Source organism: Colias philodice, chromosome 11, assembly GCF_061535455.1.
Source record: "Colias philodice isolate Cphi_HAF_F1 chromosome 11, ilColPhil1 Martin Lab GWU primary, whole genome shotgun sequence".
Classification (NCBI taxonomy): Eukaryota; Metazoa; Arthropoda; class Insecta; order Lepidoptera; family Pieridae; genus Colias; species Colias philodice.
The window spans coordinates 8,944,513-8,957,755 of NC_143096.1; the positions used below are offsets into that span (position 1 = coordinate 8,944,513).

At 35.1% G+C, this 13,243-nt stretch overlaps 1 protein-coding gene across 11 annotated transcripts in view; it reads left to right on the plus strand.

Annotated features, from left to right (window-relative positions):
* The window catches only part of cno (adherens junction formation factor afadin), an 87,395-nt gene that overhangs the window by 21,155 nt on the left and 52,997 nt on the right, over window positions 1-13,243 (plus strand). For 8 of the 11 annotated variants that reach the window (XM_089701074.1, XM_089701083.1, XM_089701072.1 and 5 more), the window contains 4 exons: window positions 107-263; window positions 617-742; window positions 1,941-2,098; window positions 4,972-5,053. In XM_089701074.1, coding sequence (XP_089557200.1) covers window positions 107-263; window positions 617-742; window positions 1,941-2,098; window positions 4,972-5,053 — 523 coding nt within the window. The other 3 variants (XM_089701080.1, XM_089701082.1, XM_089701081.1) reach the window with 3 other exon arrangements.

Consider the following 13,243-nt stretch of genomic DNA (forward strand, 5'->3'; position numbering starts at 1 on the left):
TTTATACAGGAAATATATATAATAAGAGCCTTTCTCGATAGCTACCTATAAGTTGCTGACTATTCTTATTATTTGCATTAAGTAAATGTTAATTCGATCGTTGCAGATGCCTTTATCTGCTGTGAACGAGAAAGGGGACCAAAACTTTAAGCGAAAACTTTCTAAACGGGAAAAGAAAGAACTGAAGAAAAAAGAAAAATTATCGAGACTGAAATCCGACACAAACGATGAAAACCGTCCAGTAGCTGAGAAATTATATACAGGTTTGTTAGTCTATTTGTTTCATTGTAAGATGCTTTAAACATGACATAAATACATATAATATATCTTTTATTTAAAAAGCTGATGAATGAATGATAATTATTATTTATCGTAATTTTTGTAGACTTTTAACAATTACAATAGAGTTTAAGAGCAGACTGAATTTTCTACTTCCCAAAAACAGTTTCTGTATTTTGAAGTTCATGGATTAAGATGTAACATTTTTATGTAAGCGATAAGATAATATTTATTTCCAAGAAATATTTAGTATTAGTATTTAATTTCTTTTATTTCCTACATTATTTTGTAATTACATCTAGTTTTCTAACGTAACAAAATAATTATAACTCGACAGAATTACCGGAAACGTCATTTACACGAAGCATCAGTAACCCGGAGGCTGTGATGCGCCGGCGCAGACAACAGAAACTCGAGAGGAAGTTACAGCAGTTTCGGTCTAAGGACGGCGGCCCGGATACTGGTATGATTATACATTTTTATATAATACAAGGATAGATTTAATTCGTCAGAATCCAAAAATTGTCAGAATTATCTAAATAACAATACTTAACTGTTTCAACCTTGACAATTTTAGTACATTTGCAACGGGATAAAAACTTAAAAGAAAGGTATTTCTACTGGTTTAAACAATTTAGTATTTGGACAAGAAGTTTTTGGGTTAACCCATAAAAATTCACACACCAAATCTTACCATCTCTGTACATATTATAATATTTATATGGGTTACAACGAGGTATGTTAATTATTTTACGATAATTCTCTAAGTCTAAGACATTAAATGCGATTATGAGTTTAATAGGATTTTCTTAGAAGATATGCAAGACTTATATTGCAGGCTTATAAGCCTTTTTTTTTTTTTATAGTGGGGAAATCTTCCAAAGATACCCACGGCCCCCGGGGAAGGAGCCGTGGGTTATGTCGGATTCTTACCGACTAAAACCCCACTGTGTTCCGTCGAGCCGCTTTAATGATGGGGCCGCGGGTATTTGTTGGAATTCTTCCGCGACCAGGCTTATAAGCCTGAAATATAATAACTTTACGTTATCTTTTTGTTTAAAATAATATATTATGTACTGTCACTATTCCTTATCTTTTTGTTTGAAAATTGCATTATTTTTAAACGATCGATATTCATTACTAATGAATGAATAAATTTCAAAAATTCTGTAATATCTAGCCAAATAAAAGAGTAGAGATTGTCTAATCTAAATATGAACGCCCCTCCACTGTGTTTACGCTCACATTCAAAGTACGTGTATAGACGCAATACACACAAATTGGTCTGCCTCATTGGTCGTTCAGTTCTCCAGTCCAGTCCATGCCCGAACGACAGTTGGCCAACTAGTGCATAAATGACGCGATGCACGACAGAACGGACGTGTCATTCCGTACATAGCGCGCTCTCCCCGCCATACAATGCTAGGCACCTGAACTGATCGCCCGATTAGTTGACAAATCAAAGTTTGCAGTAGAATCGCCGCGCGCACACATATAAAGTGGTTCAATAATTATTTGTCCTCACACATTGAAACAATTAAGTTTAGTGGAGGGGCGTTCATTTTTAGATTAGACAATCTCTACCTTATGCATTATTACAGACGACATAAACTATACACATTTTTTAAATTATATATTTTAAATACATTAACATTATACAGGTGGCACGCTAAAAATCTACGGGTCTTCTCTCTGCCCATCAGTACCATACAAGACGCTATTGCTATCAGTGGGTGACTGCGCCGCGGCGATAGTACGCGAAATGCTCGACAAGTACGGGCTTTCGAGACACGATCCGCACCACTATTGTATTGTGCAGGTAATTTCAATTGGCAAAAATAATTGTATGTATTGTTTTAGCATTAAGACTTAAATGTAGTTTTTAAATAGTTATAAATGGTTAAATTAAAAAAAAGAGCGTGTGTGCCGAGCACACGTGTCAGAAGTGAAAGAAGGTAAGATTCAAAGATACCAAAATCGTCGCCTTACTCCATGACGTGACGGTATTGCTATGACGCGACCTTGAAAATTTCCTCCCACCACGCCTAAAGAAGTTTCACTTAAAAACAAAATTAAGTTCAGTGGCAATGAAGCTTATTTTCTTTCTTTCTTTTTTACCTTCTTAAAGAATACATATATAATTTTAATGAAATCACATCACAAGGCGTGGTTCAAAACTGTGTATTTTCGCCGTATTTATAACGTAAATTCTTTTCATCGAAATATAATATCATCTATAAGATTCACGTGGTAAAGCGATGCATATCGTAGTTGAGTTTGAGATGATTTACACTACGTATTGCACCGTGTAGCACCTTCTGTGTGTCTGTAAAGTTGTTGAATTAGTCGTTTTGGCGAATGAAATATAAAACAACTGCGTGCATAACATACAAATCTCTGTACAGTAAGAGTTAAAACGTTGCTACTGTTCCTTGTTAACTGAATGAACTGTATCATCACGTTTTTATCAGTGTTTATCTAGTTTTCACGCACAATTATGTAGTCCAAAAATGCGGTAACACTCAAAATCATATCGTCATTGAATTAGTTGTTTTGTAGAATGACTCGCATTTATTACCTGGTGCCGTCATATTCATTTTATTAGCAGTTGTTATAGAATACCACAAACTCATAAAAATCTATTACTTGCATGGCGACGCAAGTGGGATAATTTAGCCAAATATTCAAATATTTGATAATATGTATGTGAAAGTGTAAAGTGCACACACTTTCACCAGAAGTTGTCACCAACTGGACGGAACATATTTCTTTTCTAAATCAGAGTCGATATGTTTGGACATTCTTTCCCGAAATATACAAGGTGGGCCAAAAGAAATCACCCTATTGGAAGATGCTCTCATTTTTGCAAATGGCCGCCAATGTCAAATCTATTTTGACATTTGTGTACTAGACAGATGTAGAATACAAGTGAACAAGCCATGGAGCGATACAGTCCCCAAGAACGCGGAATAATCGTGTCAACTTTTTTGCGTAACAATTCGTCGCCGATTCCCCGGCCGTCCGACACTGACTGCGCAAACACTGCGCCGTTTGGCCACCAACCTTGAAGAGTATGGGACCACACGAGACGTTGCCAGGAGTGGCCGGCCCCGGAGCGCCCGTTCTGCCGAGAATATCGCCGCTGTTGCCGAGGATGTCGAGCTGTCGCCGGAAACATGCTACGGGCACAGTACACGCTATAGAGCCATGTTGACTGAGTTTTTTTCTGCCGCAATTGGACGAATTAGGACTGGAGAATATGTAGTTCCCACAGGACGGAGCAACGGTACACACTGCGCGAGCCACAACCGATATTCTGAGGGCGGCTTTCCCGGGTCGCCTCATCTCTCGTTTTGGCGATTTGCACTGGCCCGCAAGACCGCCCGATTTTACCGTTCCAGACTTTTTTGTGGGGTTTTTTGAAGTCGTGTGTTTACATGAACAAGGCTGAGACCTTGGAAGCCCTCAAGGACAACATTAGACACGAGTGCGAGAATTTGTCGCCCGAAGTTCTCGCTGAAGTGATGAGAAATGCCCTAAAACGAGCCCGTATGGCAATCAATTGTGACGGCGCCCATTTGGTCGATATCATCTTCTCGACTTAACTAATAAAATTTTAAAGGTTCAAATAAACATAATCAAAAAACAGAATCGAAGTTTTTCATTTAGAAAAAAAATGAGAGCCAAACAACATCGGATGACTTCTTTTGGTCCACCTTGTACAAGTGATTTGTTTCATGACCTCAATTAATAACTCCTTCATCTTTTCTTAGTAAAGATCATAATCTGATGAGTAAAGCTTTATACGTGTAAAAATATTATAATTTCTTATTTTTTATTGTCAGTATCTCATGTAAAAACAGCATTAGTTTTTACGTGAAACATACGTTACTTAACATTACAAATGAGTGGGCGCTGACGTTACAATATTAAAAGCAAACATCTTTTCTATGAACTTTTTCATCTCATTCGTTTCTTTCTCATTTTTCATTCACGCTGCAATTAACATTAAAATCTTTGGAATAGAACTCAACTCAATACATTCTAATTTTGTCATACAAATCATTATTACTAGTAATGTTTATTTTGTTAAGAAGGTGTTGGCCTATTATAATTTATAACGCCTAATTTATAATTGGCCTAATTTATAACGTTTAAACTTTTATATCATTCTAACTTCTCGCACCGGCTCCGCGCGAATAGTTTTTGACGTGACAACGTCTTATAATTCGATAGCGCCGGCTGCACGCACGAAAAAACATGACTCATGCGGCGTTACCTCGCTCTGAGGCGTTCCATGTAAGGCTTGAAGTGCAAGCGAGAGCGCGGAACGAGCGACAAAGAAGCACAATCGGACGTTGTCACGTTCAACTATCGTCAGTAAACCGACTTTACAGACAACCAATTTTTTTTTTACTTTTTCAAATTATCGGTTATTATCCTGATGTTGTGATCCTGACGTTTATTGATTTTGTCCAAGTGGAGACAAGCACAAACGAAAATCAATAAACTCTGTTCAGCCATGCTCGAATTTCAAGTACTATGACAAAAGCGAATTTCGTCGTCTTGTTAACCAACTTCGAAACAAAGGATGTAGAACCTCATCCTTTGTTTGCATGTATTTTTAATTGTAATATTTTACATATTTAGATACAGATTTTATTATTTATTAATTCAAAATGTATTCACAAGGTGGACGCAGCCGACAACTCGGAGTCCATCCTAGAGGACGACGAGTGCCCGCTCGCGATCGTCATGACGCACCCGCACCGCAGTGAGTAACGTGCTCATTTATTATTTATGTTTTAAGTTTTACTAGCTTTTCGCTTGGGGTTTCACGCGTGAAGTGAAAAGCAGTCACATGGCAATGGGATTTCACCGCGGTAAAAAACTAAAAAGCCTTTGTAAAACTCTATAGTCTTTTAAATATGTATTATCTTCAGTAAAATCATAATTAATGTGAATAAAATTTGGATTTTGCATTTATTATAAGGAAGAAAGGAAAAGGGTGCCAATACTGTCAAGCTAGATATACAATTAGTGAGAAAAATGTTGACCATACCGGACACCTAGGGTAGTAGTTTTGCTGCTTTGTAAATGCGATTTTAAGCCATATTAATAAGGTTGAATTTGTTTTGATGAATGATGATGGATGCACCTTACAGGATTGTGTAAGTATCAATTTGTATTTAACGATTGAAAACCACAATATTTGTTTGATGGGAGTTGGGACATAATTAATCAATCATTCCGAAACCATTGATAAAATTTGGCAGTATTGTAGCTTTTTTATGAGAGTAACGTTCAAGTTAAAGAAATACTAGTATTTATCGTAGTATCGTCCGCGGAGTCGGTACACAGCTATTTTATTACTCAACAATATATTAGATAAAAAGCAAATTGTCATTATGATTCTAAAACTTAACTGTCCAATTATTAGAATTGTATGAAACTTACTACTTAACCGAGCTTCTACTTTTTGCGAAGGAAATAATACAGTTGATAAGGGTTGTTAAAGTGAACAATAACTCCTACTTAGTAGTGACACGTAAAATCGAATTTGGTCATAGAGACGTGAACGAAACCCTCACAAACGAAATAAAAATAAAAACATATAAATCCTTATCGTGAGTTTTTCTACTTTGATATCGCCGTTACAAAATAGAAAATATCTAAGTTATTAAATATATTATAAAAGTTATACAGCCGTACAAATAAACGAGTTATAACATTTTATGAAAAGAATAAACTAAGAATAAGGAAAAATCATACAAATAAACACGTAATAAATGAAACCTAGTACAACTTCGTAATAAGTATTCATACTAATGCTATTTCGTCCTTATTCCGGCTACCACCCTAGTATAAGTCTGACATAACTGAGTTATAACGTATCTTTTAGTACATTGTCCTGTGTTTTACAAGTTTTAGAACAAATTTTCAATCTAAATTTGAGATAATAGCAATGAGAGTAATACGAGAAGTAGAAAAAGTTGAGCAAATTAATAATTTCATTACGTACCTATTCAAATGGAAAATTTTGTATGAAATGTCAAAATATACGAAATTATGAAAAACCCTTTTGATATTTATAATGATTTATTTATTTACGACATGCGCCAAACCATACATACATAAAACACTTATTTCTAAAATTATCACAATAATATAAACTTTCGTTGAAAATATAAATCTTCTAAGCCTGGAGTTGTATGTTTTGAGTACCAGTTATTTGGCAACTCTCTATCTCAAGGTGAGTTTATCTTCTGTTCTCCAGATATTGGATAGCGTTCTCTTTCATTTGCTTGCATATGTAATGATATATTTAAATTATTTCCAATAAATATTTAAAAAATAAATAAACAGAACATCGTATGATGAAACTTCACAACAAATTCGACGAAGTCAAACGAGCGTCAAAATGACAACACCAAGGCTTAACCGTAGACAATTTCAATGTTTTTCATAATTTTGTGAATGAATTGCTACGTTGCCGCTCCGCGCCTATTGCATAGCGTGAGCATAATTACATCGACGTTATTCCAAATTTATTTGTAAGAAATTATGACAAAGTTTAAAAGCAAGTTTTTATTTGTACGGCTGATACAATTTATAATGTTATGAACAATTTGTATTGTGTTTAAAATATTGTATTTATGCTCATTTAATTCCGAGCAAATAATAGTTTATGCTAGAGCGTCAAAGCCCGTTTACAGCTACTTACATATTAATGCCAAAATAAGGGGGGCTTTACCGGGATTATAAGCTTTGCGTCATATTATATAAATGTCAATGTTTCTGTTTAATAAAGCAACTAGAGAGTTATGAGTTATTTTTAAAGGAAGTAACAAAATATGATGAGCGTAATAATTCAAAACGTATAATTTTATGATAAAAATAGAAAAGTGATGATAGAACAGTATTTTGATATACGGAATGGCGTTTAATTAATTTTATATAACAGTAGCTTCTATCCTACCCGCCTGCTTCAGAGAATTATTAGGTAATTTTTAATTAAAAAAAAAGAGCGTGTGTGCCGAGCACACGTGTCAGAAATGAAACTTCTTTAGCTAAATCGTCGTCATACTCCATGACGCGACCTTGAAATTTTACTCTCAACGCGCTTCACAAAGTTCACTTTTTTAGGCGCGTTGAGAGTAAAATTTAAAATTTTGTAGAACAGTATGTATAAGATGCGATAAATGCTGTACTTAACATTGTTGATGAAGGCAACAGCTAATAAGATTAGTTCAAATAAGTTATCTCAGTGAAGATATGAAACATGAATATAGGATTGGCCTCGAACTCGGCTCTCCTTCGCGTCTTAATGAACATCAATCGCCTCTTCAGTTAATGAGCATACCACGCGAATTTCACAGCTTTTAGTATATTTCGAATATATTTACTTGCTCAAGAACTGTGACCTTATTAATTTTTAATGTAGAGAGGATTTCGCGCGTCATTCATTACGAAAAATTTCAGAAAATCCTTAATTGGTTTTCTCATTGAAAATACTTTAAATTGACATAAGTCATTATATCCATTTATAGACTGTCCCTAATGAATATTTATAAATGTAACAATGATAATTATAGTCATAAATGTTCTATAGGATACTTTCCTTATTTCAATTTCATAAGTAGTTTGGTCACTGATAAAAGTTGTTATATTTTTATTTTTATATTCTGTCATACGCAGTATGAATATCTCATTTCTAAGCATATCGATAGAAACGAGAAATTTCTAAATAGGTATTTAAAAATTCGAAAGAATGGAAAAACATTCTGGGTTGTATTTCAACCCCGCATTTAGTTTTATTGAAACCTTGGATCGCCAGTTTAAGCATTCATACTGTATACGTATAGGAAAATGCTATGTGAGGAATACCTGAAATACAGGCATTTCTCAAAATCGCATGTGTACTTGATATTTTTTGTAATTGTACTTTACGAAGCAAAGGAGTTGCTCATTAAAGTTTGTATACTAAAATAATAAATACAGTAAATTTAGTCGAAACCGAAAGATATTTTATTAAATAGAGTAAAAGTGTTATAAATAATATATTATTTGCACTAACAAGCGAAAACTAATCTAACTTTGATCTAATTCAATTGTTAATTGCCAAAGTTAGCGCCCAATCCAAATAACGTCTTCATTAAGTGGCAGAAGTTAATTTGAATTCTAATGTCATTCTTAACGTGAAATAATTTCGTCTCGTCTTCGTTCCATAAATATTTTCAAAGTTTTGATTGATTTATTCACAGTGTTTTACTAAGTCACTTTTTTATATAAATAGAATTTGAATAAGAATGAAGATAGTATTATGGATTAATATTGAAGATTAATAAATTCTGAAAATTAACGAAGTACCGATTATGTATGTTACTTTTGGCTCTCTTTTCATTTTTAAAAACGCATCTCTAGAACATTTTTTTTGTTTCATGTATTCTGTTCTATAGAATATGGATGGAAAAGGAACTCATGAAAAAGTAACTTGAATACTTGTATATCTTTTGTGAAAATAACTCTTAAGAACGAAGAGTAGGGAGCATTGAAAAAGCTCGCGTGTTTATTATACTGCAACTCACTGTTTTCTTGGAGCGGTTTTAACATACTATTGTTACTTAATGTTTAGTATGTATAAAAGAGAAAATGCTCTATAAAGCCTTCTCATGATAGTGGTGAGTGCGGCAGAGTAATCGGTGCCAAGTTCAATAAATATCTGTGTAAAGATTCAAGACATTAAAATTTAATAGAGTATCAGAATCACGAAACATGACTATTTGCATATCTAAGATTTTAAGTATTTAGTAAATTCATTAGTAATAATAAATGGAAATTCGTAGATCACGTTCGCGTTCGTATAAATATCACTGGACTGGGATTTAAATAATACATAATTAAATCCCAGTCGAGAGAACATCTATATCAAGTCATCAATAGAGAATCAGTCTGATTAACAAAAACTTATTTGCATATGAGTATACTTTAATAGAATTACATATTAAGCAAAGTAAAACAGATCACGTTCATAATTTCCCAAAAGGATACAATGCTCACCGATCATAATGATTTGTACTAAGTATACAAACATGATTACTTGGCGGTGGCAATGTATCATATCACATACACTAAGATGCGGTTATGTCCGCGAGCAGTGTGTAGAAACGTCGCCGCGAACAATGGGAATAGTAGAACGGGAGTGTGCGGGCGCCGGGCGCCGGGCGGCAGGACGCCAGTTGACTAGCCGCGGCGCCGCGGGCCGCCCGCTGCGACCGCCGTTCCGACATGGATTGGGGCATTCGTCGTAAGTTCGCTTGCTACTTTCAAAAGTTCGCGACGTGTAGTGTTCGCCCAAAAGCGACTCCAGCCGCCCCCGCCGCCTCGCTGCGAGCCAGCCGATAGTAAACAAACACATGTGACAACAGAGTACAGAGTAGTCTGACCGGTGTGCTCGCAGATGCCGGTTCGTTTGCCGGTGGTGGTATTTTTAACTCGTTTCGCGGTTCGATGCCCGTCGGTTCGCCGAATCGACATGCATAATATCGTCCTTGGAGGTTTTATATCGCGAAAGTTGACAGTGTTCGTAATGTCTTAGGATCGTTTACCGATCCCCCAAACTGAGGAACTCGTAAGTTACAAACTTGTTTGGGACTCATTACGCTTGTCTTCATTCACTTTCCTCGGAACTTTCTAAGCCAGTTTTTAATCGGCAACGAAAGGTCAAATTTTATTCCTTATGTCCAGAGATTAAACTTGTTCTATTTCGCCTCTATAAAGAGCTTTTTATGGTCGCTCCATAAAAGTTGCGCGAGTAAATTGACCTATACCGTTACCGCGAATCTTTTGTTGTAGCTAGTGACAGAACACTAAATAAACGAGTGCAAAAAAAGAAAATGCTATGAATGTCGCCTATTTTGCATGCAATAAAATGGTATTAAAGTCTCTATGTACCTTATACCTGTAAACGAAACTTTTGTTATGCTTAAAATAATCCTGCCTATAAGATACTATATATAGAATTGAAGCGCCTATACCTAGTGTCCTAAATTCGTATTTTCTAAATGTCAAGGAGAACGAGCACTTGGCCCAATAAAAGCTCTTAGGAAGACAAATAGCTGGTAATGTGTCGGGCTCGACAAGCTAAGCTAAATTGTGTTTGGTCCGCGCCCATGCGATGCCATATACTTGAAATAGCGTACACTTTTTACTTACAGTATTTGCTGGTGAATTAACCTTCATACGTTACGCTCATTAGTAAGAGCCTCAGGCGACGGGCTAATATAGTTACAGATTTATCGTGAGGTAAAATCTAAACTTATAGCAAATTCAGCCTTGAGAAAGTAAGAACCAAGTACCAACGACTTCAGTTAGAATCGTTGTAAGATTAAACCTAAATTGTAATGAATTGTACCCACTTATTAATGGAAATTAACTTCAAAGCAATAAGGAGTTCAAGAAACTCTTACAGCCGAAGCATGTTGCGAACGACGTCTTTGAATATTAACTTATATTTCCTAACAAGCTTTCCTTACACTCAAGTGCCCAGGAAGGTATATCCTATATGAAATGCTTTCATTGTTCCGCTCTAAATTGAGTTTGAAGTGTGCTTCGTGGATCGCTATCGATAATACGGTCATTAGGGACGTCATTTATGAATGAGCACGTGTTCAATAATATTGGACTAGCTATGGCCATTCAGTTATATGCTTTCATCTGTATTAATAAATTCTTGCTCCAATCTGAGTACAAACCTGTTATGGATCTTCATAGTAAATTATAGTGTGGTATTAGTGGCTCTACATACGAACTTAAAACAGATTAAATTTTTTACCTATTTCCTTAATACGTTAAGCTGCATAAACGATAAAACATACAATGTAACAGTTTCTTAAGCTTTCAAGCTTTACATAAATTAAACACGAGCTGTCGTAACAACAAATTGAAATAAGCATTTCGTTGACAATCCCTATTATCACGCGCGTTGGCGTAACATTAAACCCGACACATCCCCTGGCGAAATGAAATGATCATCCTAAAAAAGCAATAAAGATGAAAACAAAGAATACAGCGGTGGCAACGTCGTTATGTCCGAATAACGTGTTTTATGTAGATCCAAACGGCGGAGAGATTGTCGGATTGCAGAACGAGCCGTATTCGAGTCGTAGCCGAGAACGTGAGACGAAAGTAAACGCGGTCGTACTAACGTCTCTATCACAATTTCCATTTGACAAGGTTATTAACCCACATGCAACTTTGCTTACCAAATTTGACTTTCGCTTCATAACCGATATGTGATGTATTATATAACGCTTCTCGCTGGTTCCATGGCAGATGAGTAGCGTATTGCAAATCGGATATTGCTTAAATTGCGTTCATGTATGGTGGAGGGTAGAATAATATTTACATAACTTTAAACTCGATTAGAAAAATCGTACATGTTTTTTTCATTCAATTTCAATTTTAAGTAATTAAATTAATTATTAGTGTTGAGAAATTGTTGAAAATTCGTCGATTTAAAAGTGCCATTGAGATTTTCTTCAGAAAACTGTATTGAAAATTCTATATGTGGGAATAGCGAAGGCCTGCTCGCGAATTTTGCATTGAAAGTTTTATGAAGTAAGGGTATGTTTTGTACGGAGACTAAATACTAACGTACACATAAAAACAAAATACCTAGGTTCATCATTTATAACAAAACTAGCTTTCCGCCCGCGGCTTCACCCGCGTTTTCAAAGAAAAACCTGTTCCCGTAGGATTTCCGGGATAAAACCTATCCTATGTCCTTTCTCGGGTATCAAAGTGTCTCTATGCCAAGTTTCATGCAAATTGGTTCAGTAGTTGAGGCGTGATTGAGTAACAGACAGACAGACAGAGTTACTTTCGCATTTATAATATTAGTATGGATAAAATGTTTATGTGAATATCAGACACCCACAAGCGATGCTGCCGGTTAAGCTTGTGTTAGATAAAGCTGGAAAGTAAATTGCGTAGCAATGGCGATTGGGAAATAATGTTTTATTGAAGTAACACTTCGAAAGAAAACATCACAAAGAAGCTCAATCGAATAACCAATAACGTATAAGATATACGATATTTTCACGTTTCCATTATTCCAGTCGAATCACACCCTTGTAATATATGGGATTGACGAATGGTTCTTTCGATGAAATTTTTTTAGACATAATATTCTTTTACATTTCTTTTTCCAGTTATTTCATCTGAAATGGATAGTAAAAGTAGGTAGACTAGAATATGATTTTATTTGTTAATAGATATTTAACAATTTCTACAGAAATCCTGGTTTAAGATATGCATAAACTTATGTTTTAAATATTATCTACATTATATAGTTTTCATTCATTTCTTAAACAATGAAAAAGGTACAAAGCCAATAAATTCCGAATATAATTACTCTGTTCACCCAAAAATATTTTCCTAGCATATACAATATAAGTCCATATTTAATAGGTCAAACAAACAATCAATGAACAACATGAACTGACACGTATCAAACCTCGATCAAAGCTTATAACATTGATATAGAATTATTATTATAGCTTTAACAAGTTATATCATAACTTTTCATCTGCAGAGCTTAAGCTTAAGAGGATCTGTTGACATTGAATTCAAAATGAACCCTCAAAGCGAATAAACACAAGCGTCCGAATGATAGCATAGTAAAGTGTTTCACAATTCAGTTACAAAGAATTATATAATTTTCCGGTGTTACTTTTTGTTTTGTAAAAGTTTATTTTGGTTGAAATGGAAAATCAACGTTCAAATCACTGAGCGTCAAATCCCACATTCCAACGGGTGGTGAATATTTAATAACAACGTTTAACGTCTTAGACTACAAGCCCGCATAGGACAAAAATATGGGTCAAATGAACCACCAGGGGACATATCTAGAACGATAGCAGAGCAAAAAATAATAAGATTCATTACTATGCCGTCACTTGTA